The sequence below is a fragment of the Barbatula barbatula genome (assembly GCF_947034865.1).
Source record: "Barbatula barbatula genome assembly, chromosome: 5".
Taxonomy (NCBI): Eukaryota; Metazoa; Chordata; class Actinopteri; order Cypriniformes; family Nemacheilidae; genus Barbatula; species Barbatula barbatula.
This window is the reverse complement of record NC_136769.1, coordinates 10,548,083-10,567,974: the sequence shown is the minus strand read 5'-3', so window position 1 is coordinate 10,567,974 and position 19,892 is coordinate 10,548,083. Positions and strand designations below refer to the sequence as shown.

General features: G+C 38.4%; 1 protein-coding gene across 1 annotated transcript in view; it reads right to left on the bottom strand.

The window, feature by feature from the left end:
* The window catches only part of grin2aa (glutamate receptor, ionotropic, N-methyl D-aspartate 2A, a), a gene marked incomplete at its 3' end in the record, with an annotated part of 115,770 nt that overhangs the window by 15,456 nt on the left and 80,422 nt on the right, over positions 1-19,892 (bottom strand). The window contains exon 6 of the mRNA XM_079457399.1: positions 2,423-2,625. Coding sequence (XP_079313525.1) covers positions 2,423-2,625 — 203 coding nt within the window. The remainder of the gene's footprint in view (positions 1-2,422; positions 2,626-19,892) is intronic.

Genomic DNA, 19,892 nt, shown 5'->3' with positions numbered 1-19,892 from the left:
GCACAAATCTCAGTGGCTCTGAGTGTAGTTGAATGTGTGTGTGCGTGCCCTGGTCACTGAGGCATGTTTCCTCGGTGTCTGTGGCTTGTCAAGCTGGCAGCGCATCAGTGTTTGCATCTGCAGCACTGAGAGACAGCTGAAATAGAGAGTAAAATGACAGCTGAGGATTCCAGATGAACTGTTATTCCCACATCATCATATTCATCTCACACAAAGATCAGGCCCAAAAATAGTAAACCTTCACCTCTTGTGAGATTACAGGAATACAGCAGATCATTCAAGAAAACAATTCTGCCTTTTTTACTCTCTTTCATGTTGTTCCAAACCTGTATGACCTGTGTGCTTTGTGGAACATAAAGGCCCAATACAGTTTTTTATAGTCCTGAGTGGCTGGAATATTACAAATATCATATTCATAAGGTTTTAAAGGGATAGTTCACCCAAAATGAAAATTCTGTCATCATTTACTAAACTCTTGTCATTTCAAACCTGTATGATTCTTTCCTTCCGCAGAACACAAAAGATATTTCAAAGAATGCTGGTAACTAAAAAAGGCAGAGCTAACATTTTATAGTTTTATGTCCATACAGTATAAGTGAATGTGTACTGCTGTTTGCTTTATTCAAAATATCTTCTTTTGTGTTCCGCATCAGAAAGAAAGTCAAACTGATGTGTGAAATGATAAGATCGTGAGTAAATGATGACATCAATTTTATTTTTGGATAAAATTATTAACTATACCTTTTGGATAAAATAACTATACCTTTAATGTTCTGCAAGAGTAAAGGTCAAACAAGTTTGACGGTAATGCAGGTTTGCGTAAATAATGACAGAATTGCTCATAATGAAAGAACTGAAGACATGTTCATAAAAACAAGATTTTTTTGTAAACGGTACCTTTACAAACCAATAAAAATGTATATATTTGATAAATGAGCTTTCAAAATAAGTGAGAAAACTTTTAAAGCAATTACAGACGAATTAAATTCAAAGCCTTGGAGGCTAACTTATATTTTTAGGCATACACACTGCATCAATTTAAATCATTTATCAAATGCGCTACAACCCAGAAACGTATAGAAAATAACAACTCTCTGATAGTGTTTAAACAGCTTATACTGAATTAGTACAAACTTCCCTTTGGTGTTTTCAATGCAGTCAAAATTTTTAATACTGTGATAATACCTCAGTAGTTAAGTTGGGGGAGTAATTTCTCTTATAAAAGCAAGCAGACAAGGAACCAATAATGAAAGACTGTGGAAAGCTACAGAGAAACAGAGAGAAAGTATGAAATACATGCAGGTCTCGGGGAGAGCTGGGCCCTGTGCAGATTCCTGCCAGTGTCTCTGTACGCATCAGTAATTTCTGCCTTCTCTCCAAATGGCCACAATGGAGGCTTAAAGGGAATTGTGCTTTTGGAGGAGGGCTGGCCTGTTTGCAAATGGACATGTGTGGCATCCACAAGCCACACGTGTGTGTATTCTCTTGTGTGTTTGTGTGCACTTGTGATCCTTTGATGAGACTAATCTTCACGCATACAGAGCAGGCTATAGTGATCCTATGAGACCGTATATTCCTCGCCCTATTTAGCAGTGTATAAATCACATATAAGCCCCTGTGAGTTTCTTTAAGGGATGGGGGCAGTTGTCACAACCACACTTAATAACGGCTCAGCGATCACAACAACTTATCCACCGCAACCTATTAAATAATTGTCTGTGTGCGTTTTTCTTCAAAACCACCTGAGGGCCTTCTTTGGGACAATGAGGCACTTAAAACCTGATCCAATTACAATGCACAACGCAAAATGCAGACAGGGCATTTTGTAGGGTAGTCAGTAACGCATGAGACCACATTGCATCTGTATTTAGTGTGTTGATGTGTCATAATTTCATATCTGTAGATCTTTCTCAACACGATGTAAAACAACAGCAGGGAGTTATAAATTATGTCACCAAATCAAGTGGTCACAAGAGACGCATTTGAGATGCATGTTGACGCACGGTGTAAACATTGATCCGTCTGGGCTGTTCACTTGTGATCTGATGCATTCAAGAGTAAGCTTTAAAACGGGCAGTAAAAAAACACTCGATCTACATCAAACATTCTTAAAGAGGGCTCTTACATCAAAATGCACACATATTTATTTGACGGAAGAGGGGAGGTGAGTCCCAGGCTGTTTACTCTGCCTATTCAAATCCATCTCTGGTGAATAAGGTCCATGTCTGGTGACCGAATTACTTAAGTCACATAGAGAGACAATTAAAAACACACTATGAAGTGTAACAGCAAACACACTTAAAAATAGTAATAGACCACCTACTCTGTTGTTCATCTAAAGTACTAAAACTACTCTTTTGACCTAATCCGAATTTAATATCAGTTGTAAACAGAGGTCACAGAAGAGAAACAGAAGCCTTACTCTTTGATGTATTTGCGACAGGGCACCGAGTTTCTCATGCAGGTGCCAGTGAGGCGTTCCACGTTCTCCACGATGACAAAGGGCTTCTCCTCCAGCGTAACAATGGTCAAGTGATTGTCATCCGTCTCTGCATCGCCATAAGAGTTGAAGCGTGGCCACACCGGATATTTCAAGGTCAAACTCTGGTTCTCCCATTTGCCCATCTGGAAAGAAATCAGAGGAGAAATGTTACATACGCAATTTCCTCTTGTTTTTATATGCTGTACTGGCATGACAATATTTGTACATTCATATTTCTAATGAATTTGCACCTTATAGTTGTAAATACTAGAAAGCAAAAGAAAAACAGAGCAAAACATGACTTCAATTTAGGAATTTTGGAGGTTTCGTTTGGAGGCTTGTACAAAATGTTGCATAAAGCATTGCTTAAATATTTTTAGCGTGCTTTTACACATTTCTGATACTTGAATTACACAGAAGAATGAGTTATGGGTAACCTAATCCTTTAAGAAAATAATGCCAAGTAGTGTGTCTGTTCAATAGACCAAGTGAGGTTAATAGTAAATAAATTGAAAAATTAAAACATTAATAATGCAGCGCAATGATAAGAAGTGCTACATACACACTCACATCAAGTTAATATTCTTCATGCGATGGCAGATTAGACACGTGCAGCTTTCACACAGAGCCCCTCTAATAAGAAAGACATTTTTAAATTGCGTGTCAATGTTTCAAATGTGTGGTTTACATCCAATTTGGCAATACAACTTTTCCTGGATGTTTGTGTATGTGTGCAATCTGTCAAAAACAACAGCTCCGTCTCAACTTAGTTTTGATAGCAGTCTTGACAACCTTTGATTCTTTTTTAAAAGTCACTGCAGACATACATTTTGCCACCGTGTAATGTGTTTATAGGGTCGGATCCTGTATCACCACCGCATTTAACTTAGTTCTCTCTCTTATCCCATAGGGAATTATGTGGGAAGAAGAGCGAGAGCAAACCATATCACATCATATCAATTCCACAGAGCCAAGGACAAGATATCCATCACCCGGCGCCCTATAACACAGAGAACAAAACAGGGAGCTTTGGCCTTTTAAACTATATATAGCCCACCACACTGTAAGACCATAAAGACACAAAGGAGGACTGATGTCAGACCACACTGAAAGAATAGAACATGGACGGACTGTGATGTTCCTCATACCCAGCGAGTCTGCTGGAGTGTCAGTCAAATATTTATGGCACAGATGGACGGAACTTTCTTAAGTGCGCTAGGTCAAGACGATGGAGAAAGATGAGCATTGATCGGGTAGATAAAGCAACATCACATGAAATTTGGGTTAAAGCTGCTAATCCTATCAGTGTGTTTTAAAAGGAGGGACGTGAGTCTCTTCAACACTGACACTGAGTTTCTCTAGATCAGCCGCTCGACTGCTTTTCGTTAAACCTTTCTCCTGTGATTCTTTTGTTTTGCGTGAAAAATGTATTTCATTACACAACAACACATGTAACTTCATGGTTGTTCTTGAATAAAAAAAATAGCACATTACCATTACCGGTGTACTGTTACTCATTTACCTTGTAGTTATGCTTGAATACAGACGTGTTACATTTAGCCGTAATTCCCACTAAGCTTGTTTACAGTGAAACTGATGCAGGTTTGGCAAGACACATATGCTACTACATGCTGATGATAGAGAGATAGGCCACAAGCAGCTGAATAATTCAGTGTGTTGTAGAGGGAAAATTGGACGTTAGCAACACCCACCCACCACTGAAGGACAGCGCACATACACTAAAACCAGAACACAGCCTACAGTTGAAATTTCACTAGCAGTCCATTAATTCTTAATGTAACAGGATTCAGAAACTGGTAAACCTAGCCCCTGTCTTCTTTCACCTCTTATCTCTTATCCTGTATGAACTCTCTCGTTCTTTCTGCTCACTTCTTGGCTTCTGGCCCAGATCCTTCTATACTTTTCTCTCTCTCCCTTTTTGGAATTTGGGATTACTGGAGCATTTGTTTTCCAAGCGTTCATGCCCTCGAAACTTAACAGTACACACTCATAACAAATGAAGAGATAGTAAATATTTGCAGACACTTTTTCTGTATTGCTTCCCCCAGCTAACAGAACTTTTCAAACATTATAAAGGACGAGCTGATGGTTTAGCGTTAGTGTTGTTTTATTCAGAGTCTTAAAGGAACAGTACAACCAAAATGAAAATTCTGTCATCATTCACTTACCCTCAAGATGTTCCAAATCTGTCTAGATTTCATTGTGCTGATGAACACAGAGGAAGATATTTTGAAGAATGTAGGAAAGCAAACAGTTCTGGGGCACTTTTGACTACCATTGTCCTTTTTCATACTTTGGTAGTCAATGGTGGGCAAGAATTGTTTGCATTCTTCCAAATATCTTTCTCTGGGTTCATCAGAACAATGACATTTATACAGAATTTGAGGGTATGCAAATTATTTTAGGGTGAACTGTCCCTTTAAATCTAACCCTTAATGGTTAGTAACAGACACAGAGTTTGAAATAAAGTGAAGCTTTATTCCTTCGGATTCAAAATCACTAATATGAAATGATATATTATTAAACCATTTAGATTGCTCTTCCTTATGAAAATAGTGAAAGAGTTTAAGCAAATAATAATACATGAAGCATTAATATACGTAAGCCATTTCAGTCTGTAAATTTTTTTTTTTGTCATTTTATGAACAGATAAAAGTGAATGAGAAAACTGACGTGACTACCGAAAAGAAAAGCAAGTAATAAAAAGACAAAGGAACTAGATAAACTAAATTGATGAAGAAAAGTACTTGTGTACCCCCAACGCTACGTAATGACATGAGTTGATCCACTCAAAATCCAATCAAACAACACATTCGATGTGTGGCAGCCATTATGAAAACAGCCCCATCCGGCCACTGTGCAAAGCAAGCAGACTGCAGCTATGCATTTCAATGACCTCATTAGATAAATATAATTAAAAGGGAGCTTTGTGAAGCAATGGAGCAGAGAATCCAAATTAAGATGCTTAATTTCGTCCTCATTGTATTACTGCTGTAAATAGAGGAGAAGAAAGTTGTTTCTTTTTTGCTCGACTTTATTTGCTTGGCATGAAAGTGAAATGGGGCCGGGGTAATAGCAGTATGCAGACATAAACCAACCGCCGGAGCCAATGGGACCTCTGATCGCTTGAAGGTCCTAAACTGTGCAGTATATAATGCACATGATGTAAATCATAAACAGTGACAATGTTAAAATATGGTTTAACTACAAAAATAAATCAAAATATTATAATGCTGTGTGGTTTTATAAAGTATTTGAATGATTTACAACAGCTCCAAAACCGAAGCATAAAATGTACTCTTTTAAACAGGGAGAGAGAGAGAGAAAATAATATATGAAGATGGAAATAAAAACAGGTTGAGTGAAACTCACTGCTGGTGACAGGTAATGTAGAAAAATGTATTTAGCAAAACGTTACTAAAACAGTAACAGCTAGGGTATGTTAATATTAAAGGGAAAATTCAACCGAAAATAAAAAGGATGTCATCATATATTCACCCTCATGTACTTTAAAACACGTGACTCTTTCTTCTGTTTATAACACAAAAGAAGATATTTTGAGAAATCTCTCAGTGGTTTTGTTTCCATACAATGGAATTAAATGGGGTTCAGTGTTATTTGGCTACCAACGTTCTTCAAAATGTTATTATTTGTATTAAGTTTTGTTTATCACAGCATGTTGCGAATGCATTCACTCCTGCTGCGAATGTATTGATCTAACAGCCCACACACGTACACGGCATATACGGAATGAAACGAACGTGGGGTTTGTCCTCAATCGGGTGCCGCATTCTATAACCTTCACTAGGAACTATTTATTAGGTCCTAGATGACTAGCAAAGTCATTAGCACTTTACCACAGGGACGGGAAATTAGCATTTTAATTGTTTGCTCGGTGTGCATTTCCATGGTCACGGTGCAAATAGATTTTGTGCTTGTAGATCTCAACCCGCTTCTATTCCAATCAACATAGCCTCTTTCAGAAGTGATTACAAGAGCGTCACATAATATCAGAGGGCTCAGGCTTCACCTTCAGGCCCTTAGAGAACGGGAACGGGAAGGCTCGTGTTGAGCGCTCGATGCGGCAGAGAGAAACTGAATTCAATGAGAACGGCTTTGCCAGATGAAAACAGTGTAATGCAGATCCTGCAGGCTCGCTTGCAGAGAGCTATTAAGATAAAACGCTCCGTGTCTAATTCTGTTGAGGAGGTATAATTAATGACTCCGTCGCATATTGGAGGGAATGTGTGTGTGCTGACCAAATAGCTAGCTTGAGAGAGACTGACACTCCGCAACGCGACTGCCCACTCAACATTCCACAGTGGTAGAGCTGCAGTTTACTGCAGTTGAGTATTGACCTTGGGTGTAATACTTCATTCTGTATGTTTCCTGGCATGTCATTTACCATCAGGATCAACCAATGGAGACATTAATTATCAACAACGGACATGGAGTACTGATGTGGATGTCATACACCCAGGTCTGACATAGAAAAGAAGTTGAAGGATAGATAGGCGCTCTATACTTTGCGTGCCAGATGCCAAAAGAGTAGATAGGATGCGGGCTAGTTTTTACCATATTATAATTTCTTCTGGTATTTTGTATTTCTGTTATTTATTGTATTTTGTTCCTTTTTATATTGTTTTTGTTACTGTTGCTTATAGGTCATATATTAAAACGGGATATTGACTTTTTAATTGTATTTGATATTCCTTTATGCGTTAGTTTACCCAAAGATGAAATAACTGTTCATTTACTCACTACCAGTTTACCAAGTAGCCAACTTCCCAGATGTGGGTGGCATTGTTTTTTTTCAAAATTACATTTATGAAGATGGTTAAATGAATGAAAGTCCAATTAAAAAGTCAAAAACGCTAATATATGGAGCACAAAAGTAATCCCTGCCCCTTGGCGTTAAAATGGCGTCTTATAAAGCCAATCAATTGGTCTGCGCAAGAAACCAAACTCTATTACCATAGATATGATGATTAATGCATTTTCGGTTGAATTCCATTCGAATTCATGTGCCCCAAGCACTTAGAAGGGCAGATCCTTTGAAGTGCAAGTTCAGGAGGGAGATGAACAGCAGTTTTCGTAAATATAGCTGTTTAAATCATACATAATGAATGCAGTAATAAAAACACCAGTTTTATCCCTTATCTGAGACTACACAGACAACAGTTCACGTAGTGAACCCTTCCTGCAGTTACTTTCAAGGGCAGAAGACGTGTTGTGGAATGCAACCTATCGCGTGCGCAAACCGACTGCCTGTGGCTGTGGATTGCCAACTACAACATTGTAAATAACATTAAGTTTCTTGGACAGACCGATAAAATCGCTATATAAGACATCAATCGTTATGAGCCTCGGGAATAACTTTTGTATTGAATGTAGCAGCGTTCTGGAATATCAAAGATGTGGCGTCTCAGGACGTGCATTTCTTAAAGCACACTGTATTTAAAATGTTAAGACGGGCCAGGTAAAGATGATTGGTGGGCCGCATTTGGCCCACGGGCTGCGAGTTGACTAGCCCTGGTATAGGGCATATTAATATATATATGTAGTAGGCTAAATATTGCTGTATATATAGTACATGTTTCTAAACATATTCTATTCAGGGCACAAATTCATTGCATTTTTCTGTCCTCTTTTGATTGACAGGATATATCGGCCCTGATTGTCGACTTGATTTTTTTCAGTCCCATTAAACCTCTTCCCAGCATGCACTGGGCCCTTATTAATTGGTTGCACTGTTTGATGTACAGTACCACTTGTCCAGTTGTTTACACTGTTGCTGTTTTCATTATTAATCTGTCTGGAGTTTGTTTCTCCATTTACAATAAACTGAAAAATGTAAGGTCGACATCGTAAATCAGTGTTGCTCAGAGGCCTACAGTGTCAAATAGGAATACATTCATGGGACATATTGTTTAGCATGGAGAGAGACACAATTGTGTTCTCTTCATCAAACTGGGTGGGCTGTATCCATCCATACAAGTCTGTTCGGTGCGAGCAGCAGCAGTTATGAGTCCGACGTGGGGTATGAGATCCATCATTTAGCCAGTATGAGACATTAAGTACAACTTAATGTCTCTAACCAGTCTAGTCAAGTTAACTTCTGATCGGGATGATCATTTATAGGTCAGTTCTGGTAAAGCTTCATGGGATTTCCTTGTAACGGTGACTCAGAGAAGCAGCAGAGATAAAGATAGAGCGAAAGTAAGACAAACGTTTGAAAAAAGGAAAATTGAGCTCTAATGTGCGTCATGAGATGCTACAGAGTGATTTTCGTCATAGCCTCCGGTCACGAGTTACAGCAATGGCTCTTTAATTAAAATCAGCTAGACTCTCTGATGAACTGCCTCTCGGCTACAATTCTGCCACAGAACCTGCTGTCCACATTGACCTGTCCAGTTACATATGACGTTTGACTCTAATGAATGACACGTGAACCTAGGGCATCCATATAGGTTAGGATTTATCTCATGTGAATCTAAAGCCTTCTAGTTTTCCTTGAAGGGGTTAGGTAAATTTGACGTACTTTGTGAATTTAATCGTGCCCAAATTGAGCATGTCTGCGTGACGGAGCAATGTTTTTTGGCCCACTTATTTTTGGCTCACTTGGAGGTGCTCTGAGAAATGTAATCCTATTTGGATAAGAACGTCTGTGAGTATATTATTTTTTCACCTGGACTCTCATGCAAATTTTGTGCAAATGTATTATAGATTTGGATCTTTTAGCCAATTTATTGGGTAATCCCATTTTGGATAGTCCTATCAGAGGCAAACATTTTTATAAATCATAAAGAAGAATCTGATCACAGAGAGCTTAAGATGGCCACTGTATCAGCATCATCCACAATTATATTTATTTATATATAAATTGAATTTAATTGAATTATATTGAATTCTTATTTTTTAAAATTTTATTTTTTACAATTTATTTTATTTTTATATTTAATTTTCCTTAAATTTGATTTTCGTTTTAAGATTTAAAAATAAAATAAATAAAGTATTTACATCTTGCAAAGTGGTCTATATATTTATATAATTTAACTTTCTATATAGCAACTTACTGTCATGCAGATATCGCATATTAACAAATGTAACCAAAACATACTTTTTGAAACTGATCCTATCCGAATCACTTAAACGATTAGTTCAACCAAAACTGAAAAATGACTCACCCCTCCTCTCATTCCAAACCCTTTCGACTGACTTCCAAGAAACAAAAAAGTACAACCGATTGTGAAATTTCAGTCTGCTCTTCACACAAAGCTTCACATGGCTTCAAAAGACATGTAATATAAGATACGGTCAAATAGATAATCTCAGCCACTTCAACAAACACAATCCACCCAACACACTAAGTATTCACAGATATAAAACGCTTCACTCTGACACGGTTCAATGATAACTCGACGTTTAAATGAGCCCTGACTGAACAATATGAAAGCACATTGGTGGGAAAGGCTTGGGGGAGTTGTGTGGTTTAGGCTGTCTAAATTGGGGAGGAACACTGAAAAATGAAGAATGTTTTTCAGGGTGACAGCAGTACGGTTGAATGCTACAGTACAGAATTTGGATTGCCCCTCTGTTCTCTGTGTGCAAGGAGAAGATAATAATGGACAAGGGGATGGCTTATTTTGTGCTACCAGAGTCCATGGCTTTGTGGCCGGGCCATTTCACCACAGGTCTTGAGTAGCTCAGAAAGATAGGAGGATTACACTGAGAGGCCACCATTTTTCCATTCCATTATTGCACTGGACAATAGTATCTAAATAATCATGGATAGCCAGATATATGGCTGAGGCTGCGACGAGTTGAACGGATTACTTCAGGGAAGCATTCGGACAGAAATGAATTACACAACACGGGTAACTTGCTTCACGTCCATAATAAAAGTGACAATCAAAAACAAAATGTAAGGCGTTCTACATATTTTAAAGAACCTGGAAGAGTTCTGTGTTAAAGGTCCAGTGTATGAAATTTAGCGGCATCTAGCAGTGAGGTTGTGAATTGCAACCAACGGCTCACTTCAACCCCAACCCTTTCTAAACAATACGGTGGCTGACACATGATTAAGATGTTGTTACATTTTTGCTGAAGAATAATACGTATTTACTATTGCTGTCAATCAACCAAAAAAATTTATCTGATTAATCACACATTTTTCCTATGTTATTAAATCGCACAAAACATTTATGTTTTTACCCTTACATTACAATAACTTCACATTTAATCTCCAAATGAATGTAGAAACAATAGATTTCTTTAGCATCATTTTATGAATGAAAGCCAACCTTCTTATATATTAATATATCATAAATCGTATATTAATAAAGTTACATATACGATATGTATTTTTACGAATCCAAGTAAACCCAAGAATTACAATCTTACAAAGGAAAATCCTTTGCATTGAAGTGTCTATCGGAAAATACTGAAATCATTGTGAAACCGGCTGATAAAGGAGGCACTGAGGTGGTTTGGGGGAGAGAACAGTATATTTAGGAAGGACTTCGACAGCTCACTAAACCTGAATACTATTCGGCCTTAACAGCCAATCCTTTGGAGATTATGACGATTCAACTGAGAGATTTTCTATCAATAGCTAAAGACAATAATAATAATAATAAAGGAATATGACGTCTTATTCTATAAAGATACACAAGTTCCATCTTTCTATATGTTACCAAAGATACACAAGACTCCACCAGGTAGGCCTATCATTAGTGGGAATGCATAATTGACTGAGCCGGCCTCAGTATGTTCTTCTCAGTATGTTCCTTTTATTCAAGATAACACTTATCTGCTTAGCAGGTTTGACAAAATGACAAATGTGGGTGCTTCTTTTTTGGTAACAATGGATGTTGAATCGCTGTACACTAATATTGATCATGCAGAGGGACTGGAGGCAGTTGAATATTTTCTAGGTGATCGTTCACCAGAAAATATGCCTCCTACTTCTTTTACTGATGAAATGGATACTTGAGAATAACGTATTATAGTTTTTTTATAAGCAGGTAAAAGGAACAGAGATATATTTTCTCCACCCAAATTTTCTTTTTGAATAAAATAGTTTTTTGGGGCAGATACATTGACGGCGTGCTATTGATTTGGTCGGGTTCCGAGTCAGAATTGCATACGATTTATACCATTCACATACTCACGAAACATAATTTGAAACGGAGCGTGGAATATTCCGTAAAGCCAATTTCAAAGATGTCAACGCAGAAAATGATTTTGAATCTCAACTGCTAGACATGACCAGTAGGTTTTCGACAGAGAGGTTATGAGTCAGAAGTTTTAACAAATGCAGCAGAAAGAGTAAACAATTATTAAGTAAAAAGAATAAAGTTAAACATGAGACAAAATCTAATCGATTATTTTTTTCTACATCGTATAGCACTGAGGCCACACGAACTAAACATAATATTTATTCCAATTGGGATATTATGGACAGTGATAGTACGGTTAGGACCATTTTTTCGAAGAAACAAATGGTCAGCTACAGACATCCGCCCACTATTTGAAATAAAGTGGTAGGCAGTCATCTTTTGGGGCCAGAGAAAAAAACATGGCTAGATTCTTTAACTGGTCATTGTAAATCTGGAGGTTGTAGAAATTGTGCTAATATGGTGAGAACGAATACGTTCACTGATGTGAGTTCTGGCAAAGTTTATCCAATTGACTCTTTCATGAATTGAAACTCCTCTTGTGTAGTATACAGATTAGAATGTGAGTGTGGGCACTTTTATATTGGTCAAACAAAAAGGAAATTACGTTTAAGAGTATCTGAACACAAGTATGCTATTCGGACATGAAATATGGTGTATCTTATGGCGAGACATTATATTGAAGCTGGTCATGCTTGTGCGAGATCACTTAAAGTTATTGGAATTGAATCTATTCCACATTCAATAAGAGGCAAAAACAGATTTAAATAGCTTTTACAACGAGAAACCTTTTGGATTTACACGCTTAAGGGCACTAAGTCTCCGTGAGTTAATGAGGAAATTGATTATGAGTATGGTTTATATTTTCCTGTTGTGTTTGAGTAGAGCTTACGCCACTCCTACCAAGTACTCAGCTGTTTGTGATTACTACTTAAGTAGAGTAACGTGCACTCCTGAAGAAGGCTGTGTAAGCCGAAACGTGTAGATCTACTCTTTCATATTTTTAACAAACGCATCGAATCGCTTCAGAAGACCTTTGTTAAGACCACGGAGCCTTGTTCAAAAAGTCGACACTGATTCACTTCCATTCGACCACTCGGAAGTAAAATGATACATGGTATTAGAACACAGACATTATTCTTCAAGACGAAAACCATATTCAGTTCAGGAAAAAAAAATATTTTGTAGTAAAGTATCTCTATAAGAGCTTTCTCTACACCGATGCCTCTCCCATTTTTACAACTCTTTGCATTCATTTAAGATTTTATTTAACACATTGAAGTCCGTGAAGACAAAACAGGCTTTCTAGCATAATTTTGTGTGGCTTTGTTCATTCAAGCACGAAAGAGAATTTAATACTGGTGCAATGTCTGACAGAGATTCGCTGATGCAGCCTTTAGCCTGTGACTGTATAGTGTACACAAAGACTGGACCTATGTAACGTTGCGGTTTGCCGCGTCCCACAGCTAGAAGCTGTCTATCTACTCATGAATAAGAGCGTGATTATTTAATGTAACACTAGACAAGGGTGACAAAATAAACGGATGCTGCATTAATTGTGTAAAATATATTTACCCGTTAATCTGAAAATAATATTTGCATACGTTAACGCGCTAATATTGATACGGGCTATGTATAGCAGTCTATCCGTTTAGGGCTACAGTAGAAACAACATGGCGAATTGCATGCAAGAGGACCTGTGGTGTATGTAGATAGAAAAGCTCATTCTTAAATAATAAAAACATCAGGCTTCATTATGTAAGGTCTATATACACGTCTGAAGACATGATTATGTATATTATATTGCATTTCTGTCCATAGATACTCCAAAATATTACACGCAGCACCTTTAAAAAAAGAAAGCACCTCCACTAAGTGCCATTCAATACCTTCATTCTACAAATGCCATCTCTGCAAACATATATTCACAAGAAACAGCTCTGGTCCCAAGACAGCCGTGTTCTCATCCCTCTCTTGCCCAAATGAAAATCTCTTCTTGAGGGAGTTGTGCATGAAATGTGATGACTTTATTTTGAATACTGACAGACAGCTGTGCGGCGACTGCACGAGCAGCCGCTGGTCACACCTGCATTACGCTGCCTAAATGTTTGCGGCCTGTCTTCTAGCCTTGTTTGTCGAAGCAGAGAGCTCATGCTGACACTAATAATATGAAAAAGCCATCCCAGGCACACATTTCAATCCCTCCAGAGAATTAGTCACATGCTTGATTTTGCGCTACAGGAGCTTTTTATTACGGTTACACAGCTGTGCTGGATAACAGCTAGTATACCTGGGCTGTCACATTTCCTTTCGATGAAGATTTTCATGGTGTAGAAAAAACAACAGCAGTGCGGTGAATGGATAGATAATTTACATAAATTCCCCTGGGATCAAACCCAAGACCTTGGCGTTGTTAACACCATGCTCTTACCACTGAGCTACAGGAAAGCTAGCAACAGCTAGTAAGAATTGGTGCCCCCCAGTGATGTGTGCTCTTCCCACTGCTCTTCTCCCTTAACACCAACGACTGCACATCTACTAACCCCTGTCAAGCTCCTGCAGTTTGCAGGCAACACTACAGTTATTGGCCTTATCCTGGACAGTGACGAGTCTGCTTGTGAGGTTGAGCAGCTGGCTGTCTGGTGCAGTCATAACATCTGGAGCTAAACACCTTAAAAACAGTTGAGATGATAGTGGACTTTTGGAGAAACCCCCGGCACTCCCCCCACTCACCATCATGAACAGCACTGTGGCCGCAGTAGAGTCATTCAGGATCGTGGACACTACCATGTCACAGGACCTTGAAGAGGGACATTCAAATTTTATTGTCCAAAAGGCCCAGCAGAGGCTATACTTCCATCGCCAGTTGAGAAAGTTTAACCTGCCACAGGAACTCCGCACAGTTCTACTCATCTGTCATTGAATCCTTCCCCTGCTCTTTGAACTGCTGCCGTCTGGTCGGTGCTACAGAGCACTGAGCACCAAAACAGCCAGACATAGGAAAAGTTTCTTTCCTCAGGGGATCTACCTCATGAACAGTTAAATGTCCTTCCACCGTGCAATTAAAACATGTGCAATACACGACTATATATACACTGATATTTATTATACATATGTTGTTGATAAAGTATTCAGCTATCTACATTCCCCCGCATAACCCCTATATAACTCAGTGTAATTTCTATATAGCACATATGTACAAACAATATATTGCCTATTGTCCTTTTGTCTAATATTGTCCTTATTCAAAATGCATTGTCTATCATATATTTATTTTTACTTTTGTTACCTGTGCCTTGTCACTTTTTTTAACCTGTATGTGTACTGGAAGCTTCTGTAACAAAGACAAATTCCTTGTGTCCAAGCACATTTGGCAATAAAGCTCTTTCTGAGTCTGATTCTGAAATGTCTTTAAAAAAAAACCACAGGTAGGAGGATCAGGTTGTGTTGCGTCTCCATAGCTCAGCAGTTATCATCCTCAGCACACTGAACACTGATTAGAGGAATGAGAGTTTTCGCTATCAGACAGAGCACAGCACTTCACTGTTGACCATTCAACGAGTTTCGACCGTCCCATCAGTCAAACTCTGTTGATTTGATAGTCCGTTAAATTAGGCAGCAGGACACATCATCAACTATCTTTACTGCAAATGCAGTCAGTGTGAAGGGCAGGGATGTGATTGTCGGTGTAGATGGAGAGGTGCAGGGCAGGGCCATAAGTATGACGGACAGCGGAGGTGAAGAGAAGCACACCAGGCTCACTAAAAAGAATTATACTTTGTCTTTCATGGATAAGTTAAAGCCAGTGTAGTCAACAGCAGAATTCTTGCCTCAGTCTCACTCTCTCTAAATCTCTGATCCCTTATATTATTCTCACCCCATTCTCCTATAATGTATACGGCCTTCTCCTGTCTGTCTTCCTATTCTTTACTTCAGTTCTGGTTCTGGTTCAAATGGTACAGATACTGATATGCTACCGAATGCATTAAAAACAGTCCTGAACTAGTAGCCTAATCACATAAACTGTGAATACAATTGTTAAAAATAAAATAACCAAGTATTAGGGAACTCACTAAATAACGAACTTAACTGTTAACAGTTAATTAACTGTGATTTTTGTAACCATGATCATTGATATTAATTATTCATATTATCATTATTGGCATATGATAATATAATTCAGTGCAATGTTGAGTATGATTCATTAAATTCATTACTCTTCATTAAATTCATTATATTTACAAAGGATTAAACCAAATTGCCTGTTCGTGACATTTGAACGTAATTTCTTACAATCGAATAGAAATGGTGATATATCGCACTAAAAGTGGTTCTATGCTCGTAATCTTAGGGGACCACTTTTAGTGCACCATATTTTGGTGCTTCAGAGGTTCTTAGGGATGACCGAGGTGCTAAATAGCATTGTTTTGTCTCGGAAGGTCAGCATTTGGTAAGAAATTCGGGTTTTTTTCACGTTTTAAAATGAGGTTTTTTATAAAGTGGCATGTGGCAAGCTTCATGTCAGGTCCTGATCACACTGTCTGGGCTTATTCTGTGATAACAACCGGCTGCCTGTACATTATCCTTTACTTAATGCACCATGAACTAACATGATAGTTGTATTGACATTAACTAACATTAACAGGGATTAATAAATGCTAAAAAACGAAATTGTTCATTGTTAGATATGTTAGGTTTTTACTACTCATTTACTACTCTTAACAAATAGCACCTTATTGTAAAGTGTAACAGAGAAAATTTAAGCTGAATTTAATAATTAAATAAACGGTGAGAAGGTGAGACCCCAGCATTCACAAGTTGTTGCTTTTGCTATTTTCCAGTTTCATTGCATTGGTCATTTCTCACCTACACAGTTTACAACAACTGCCTTATACAGATTTCCAATTCCAAAAAAGTCCCCAGGGTATCCCGCCACCTCTGCTATAGTGAGCAATAAACTCTTTTGTTTGGGTCTTTGTGTGTGACAGGAGAGAAACAGAAAGCAACTGTTATGTTGACTGTTATTTGACCAGCAATTATGCCCCTTAAAGTGTCAAATCTTTCCCCCATCTGGCGGTCAATCCTCTGTCATCGAGCGATCACTCAGATAAATAAATCTCTTAGCAAAGGTGCCCACAGGTCTAGCTCGATGGCCCCGTGCAGCAGATCCGTCAATAATGAAATTCTGAGGGCAAACTACAGAGATCCAAAGTCCTGCAGATCTCAGGATCAGATTTTGATTAACTCGAGGTTCAGATGATTTCAAAGATCACTGGCTGTGATATTATCAGACCTTAGAGCCGCAGGTGTGAGCCGGTCTTAGCTGATGGATGTTTACTTCGGCAGCAGTAGTAAATGCAATGGTTTAAGCATTCGACGCAGGTGGCATTCAAGTAGAGCCAGCAACAAGGTCTTAAAGGTCTGAGGACTTTACTGGCTAACAGAGAGCAGACGTGTTTCTTGAATATGTAGGTAGAAAGCTGGATTTTAATGTGAATTTTTAACTATGCATATATATAATGCAGTAGCACTTTACACCGTTCTAAGACTTGTGTATGTTGAAACTGCTCAAATGGCCCCTGATGGTGTTCATGTAGCTCAAGCAAGGTCACGGGTCCAATTGCTAAAACACACAAAGATAAAATGTATAGCTTTGTATGCATTATTGCTTAGGATAAGAGAGTCTAATAAAATAAAAAAATTCCAAGTAAATATTTATGTTCACTGAATACATTTTGCAAATCAAATATTACAAAGTTTAGTTTTTTTGGTCATAATTCCACACATTTTTTGGCTCATAATTTCCATTGTTCCATTTGTGTTATTGAAAATTTTGATTCTAAAATGTAGGAAAATCATCCTACACTTCCAACCAGAAGTATTAATTTGATAAAGAACTGCACTTAGATAGTGACCATCAAAAACGCATATGCACATACACTAAGACCAAACTGATAGGCCATGTGGCCTCAATGTAGCAGTCACTTCCAGGCTTGGAAGAGGCCCATCAGCAGCCAAGATGCTCAGACTTCATCAGTTTTAATTAGCCAGTCATGTTTTCCTCATGGCTCTCCATGAGAGCCATTCTCACCTGTTTGGCATCAAAACGGAAACTAAGTGTTGCTCAGCCATGCCCCAAACAATCAGCCCGCAGAAGCGTGCCTTATCGGGCCTCGGGTCATGGAGCTTTCTTCATCACTCCTTCATCTTTAATTGACATTCAGACCGGCCCTCAACACAGCAGCTGGAACATGGAATTGCCAGCGCTGCCTGTTTGGCTTGAATGCTAAATGATTAGTTGTTTTGTGAGGTCGAACCTTTGAGGCCATTTTACGCATTCTATATTCTTATTGATTTATTATAATCTGCGGTGCCACCATGATATAGTGATTATTTAACTTTCACATACAGTGCCCGGAAAAAAGGTATTTGGGCAGTTCTGGATGTTAAAGTCACATTTAAGAATTTAATTGCATTACATAATACAATTTGCTAACACTGTGACATCAGTCAACAAGCATGCTGGTTGCAAATTTTGGGTTGTATTTTTCATCTAAATTTCTGACTGAATGAAAAATAGGGCAATTACTCTTCAGACGGAACACATACAGTCATCAAAACAGCCTGTTAGTCCTGAGCACAAGTCAGCAAAGCACCTTATCACGAGTCTCTGCACGCTCTTCTCTGGGCTCACATCTGTTTTAATGAATGCATGCATTAAAAAGCTTTATAAAGCTCAGAATTGACAGACACAACTGACTGCATCATAACGGCAACACAAAAACTGTGTCCCAATACACCGAGAATAAACAGATGCACTTCCTCATAGCACACTAGACACGATCACATACTTTGTAAACGTAATTCTGTAAACTGCTTTCACGGCAGCCTGCAAACTTGTGATTTCATTAATAAACATTGTTCAACACACAGACTGTGACATTTAGAGGAAAACACTAAGAATTTTATTGCAACATTTAGCAGCTCTATAGGACACTACAAACTTCTCAAACTTGGCAGGTCAAAATCTTTCTCTTTTTGCTAATTCACATGGTGACTTTACGTCCACAATAACGTCAGTTTCAATATGTGCAACTGTGAAATCAAGGGTGCCGTAGGGCCACGCAGGATCATAAATACAATATGCAATATGCTATACGATGTGCGGCACACTGATGGACAGTCACATGGGTCCGTCGTCAGGGCAAAGTGTGAGATATTGCTTCAGCACAGTGGGGCTGTAAATCTGTCCAATGCTTTTGTCTTTGCTTCAGCCAGCAGATCACACTGATGAATAGGCTTTGTCAGATTAATATCAACATAGTAGTGTGTCAAACAGCATTACATTCTAGTTATGTTCCTTAGAGATACACATTGCACACGCAACTCTGCCATCACCCTAGAAGACTCAAAGACTCGAAGTCATTGTATCAACCTTGTACTTCCTAAACATAATTTGTTTTCAGGTTAACCGATTAGAAAAATCTGCATACCTGTACTACTGTAAATTGTGAAATGACAGCCAATCAGATTAGAGCTTGAAGAACAAGAAAGGGCTTTCTAGATATAACCTGTGCATCATGTGCACAAGACCCTCTCATGAGGTCAAATGTATAAGTGTATTCAATTACAATTCTATCAACCCCCCTAGTCATCCGTTTCCAAAACTGTGTCCAAAATGTAAAAACCGATATGTGACAGCCCACAGCCAGAGTGACACTCGGTTCAACGTTTTATCGGCCTTAATCAACATCAACAAGAGCCAACTTGACATGGAATTAATTAATGTAATTACTTTCATGTGGATTTAATTTGGCACCATACCAGCTTGATCTTTGCGTCTGTCAGCGCACTGATATAAGGTGGGCGGAGCGCTTTTACATGGCCACTGGCAAATACAGAGTGCAAAGAGTCAAAGGCTATTTTTAGAGAAATTGAAAAGACTGAGACGTCCATCGTTAGTCGTCCCATCACACGATAGATTCTGAGCCCATAATATACATGCGAAAACGTAGATAGGATTTTTTTTTACACATTTGGAATGTGTAAAAATTGGCATCGACATTTGGAATGTTATAGGTAAATGCCAGGTTAAGATTATAATCATATAATGTGACTATGTTAGAGTCCTCGAAAATTGACACGAAGGCCACACTTTTATATATGAAGTTTTTATTGTGGCTCCAGGAAAAATGAAAAAACGTTACATT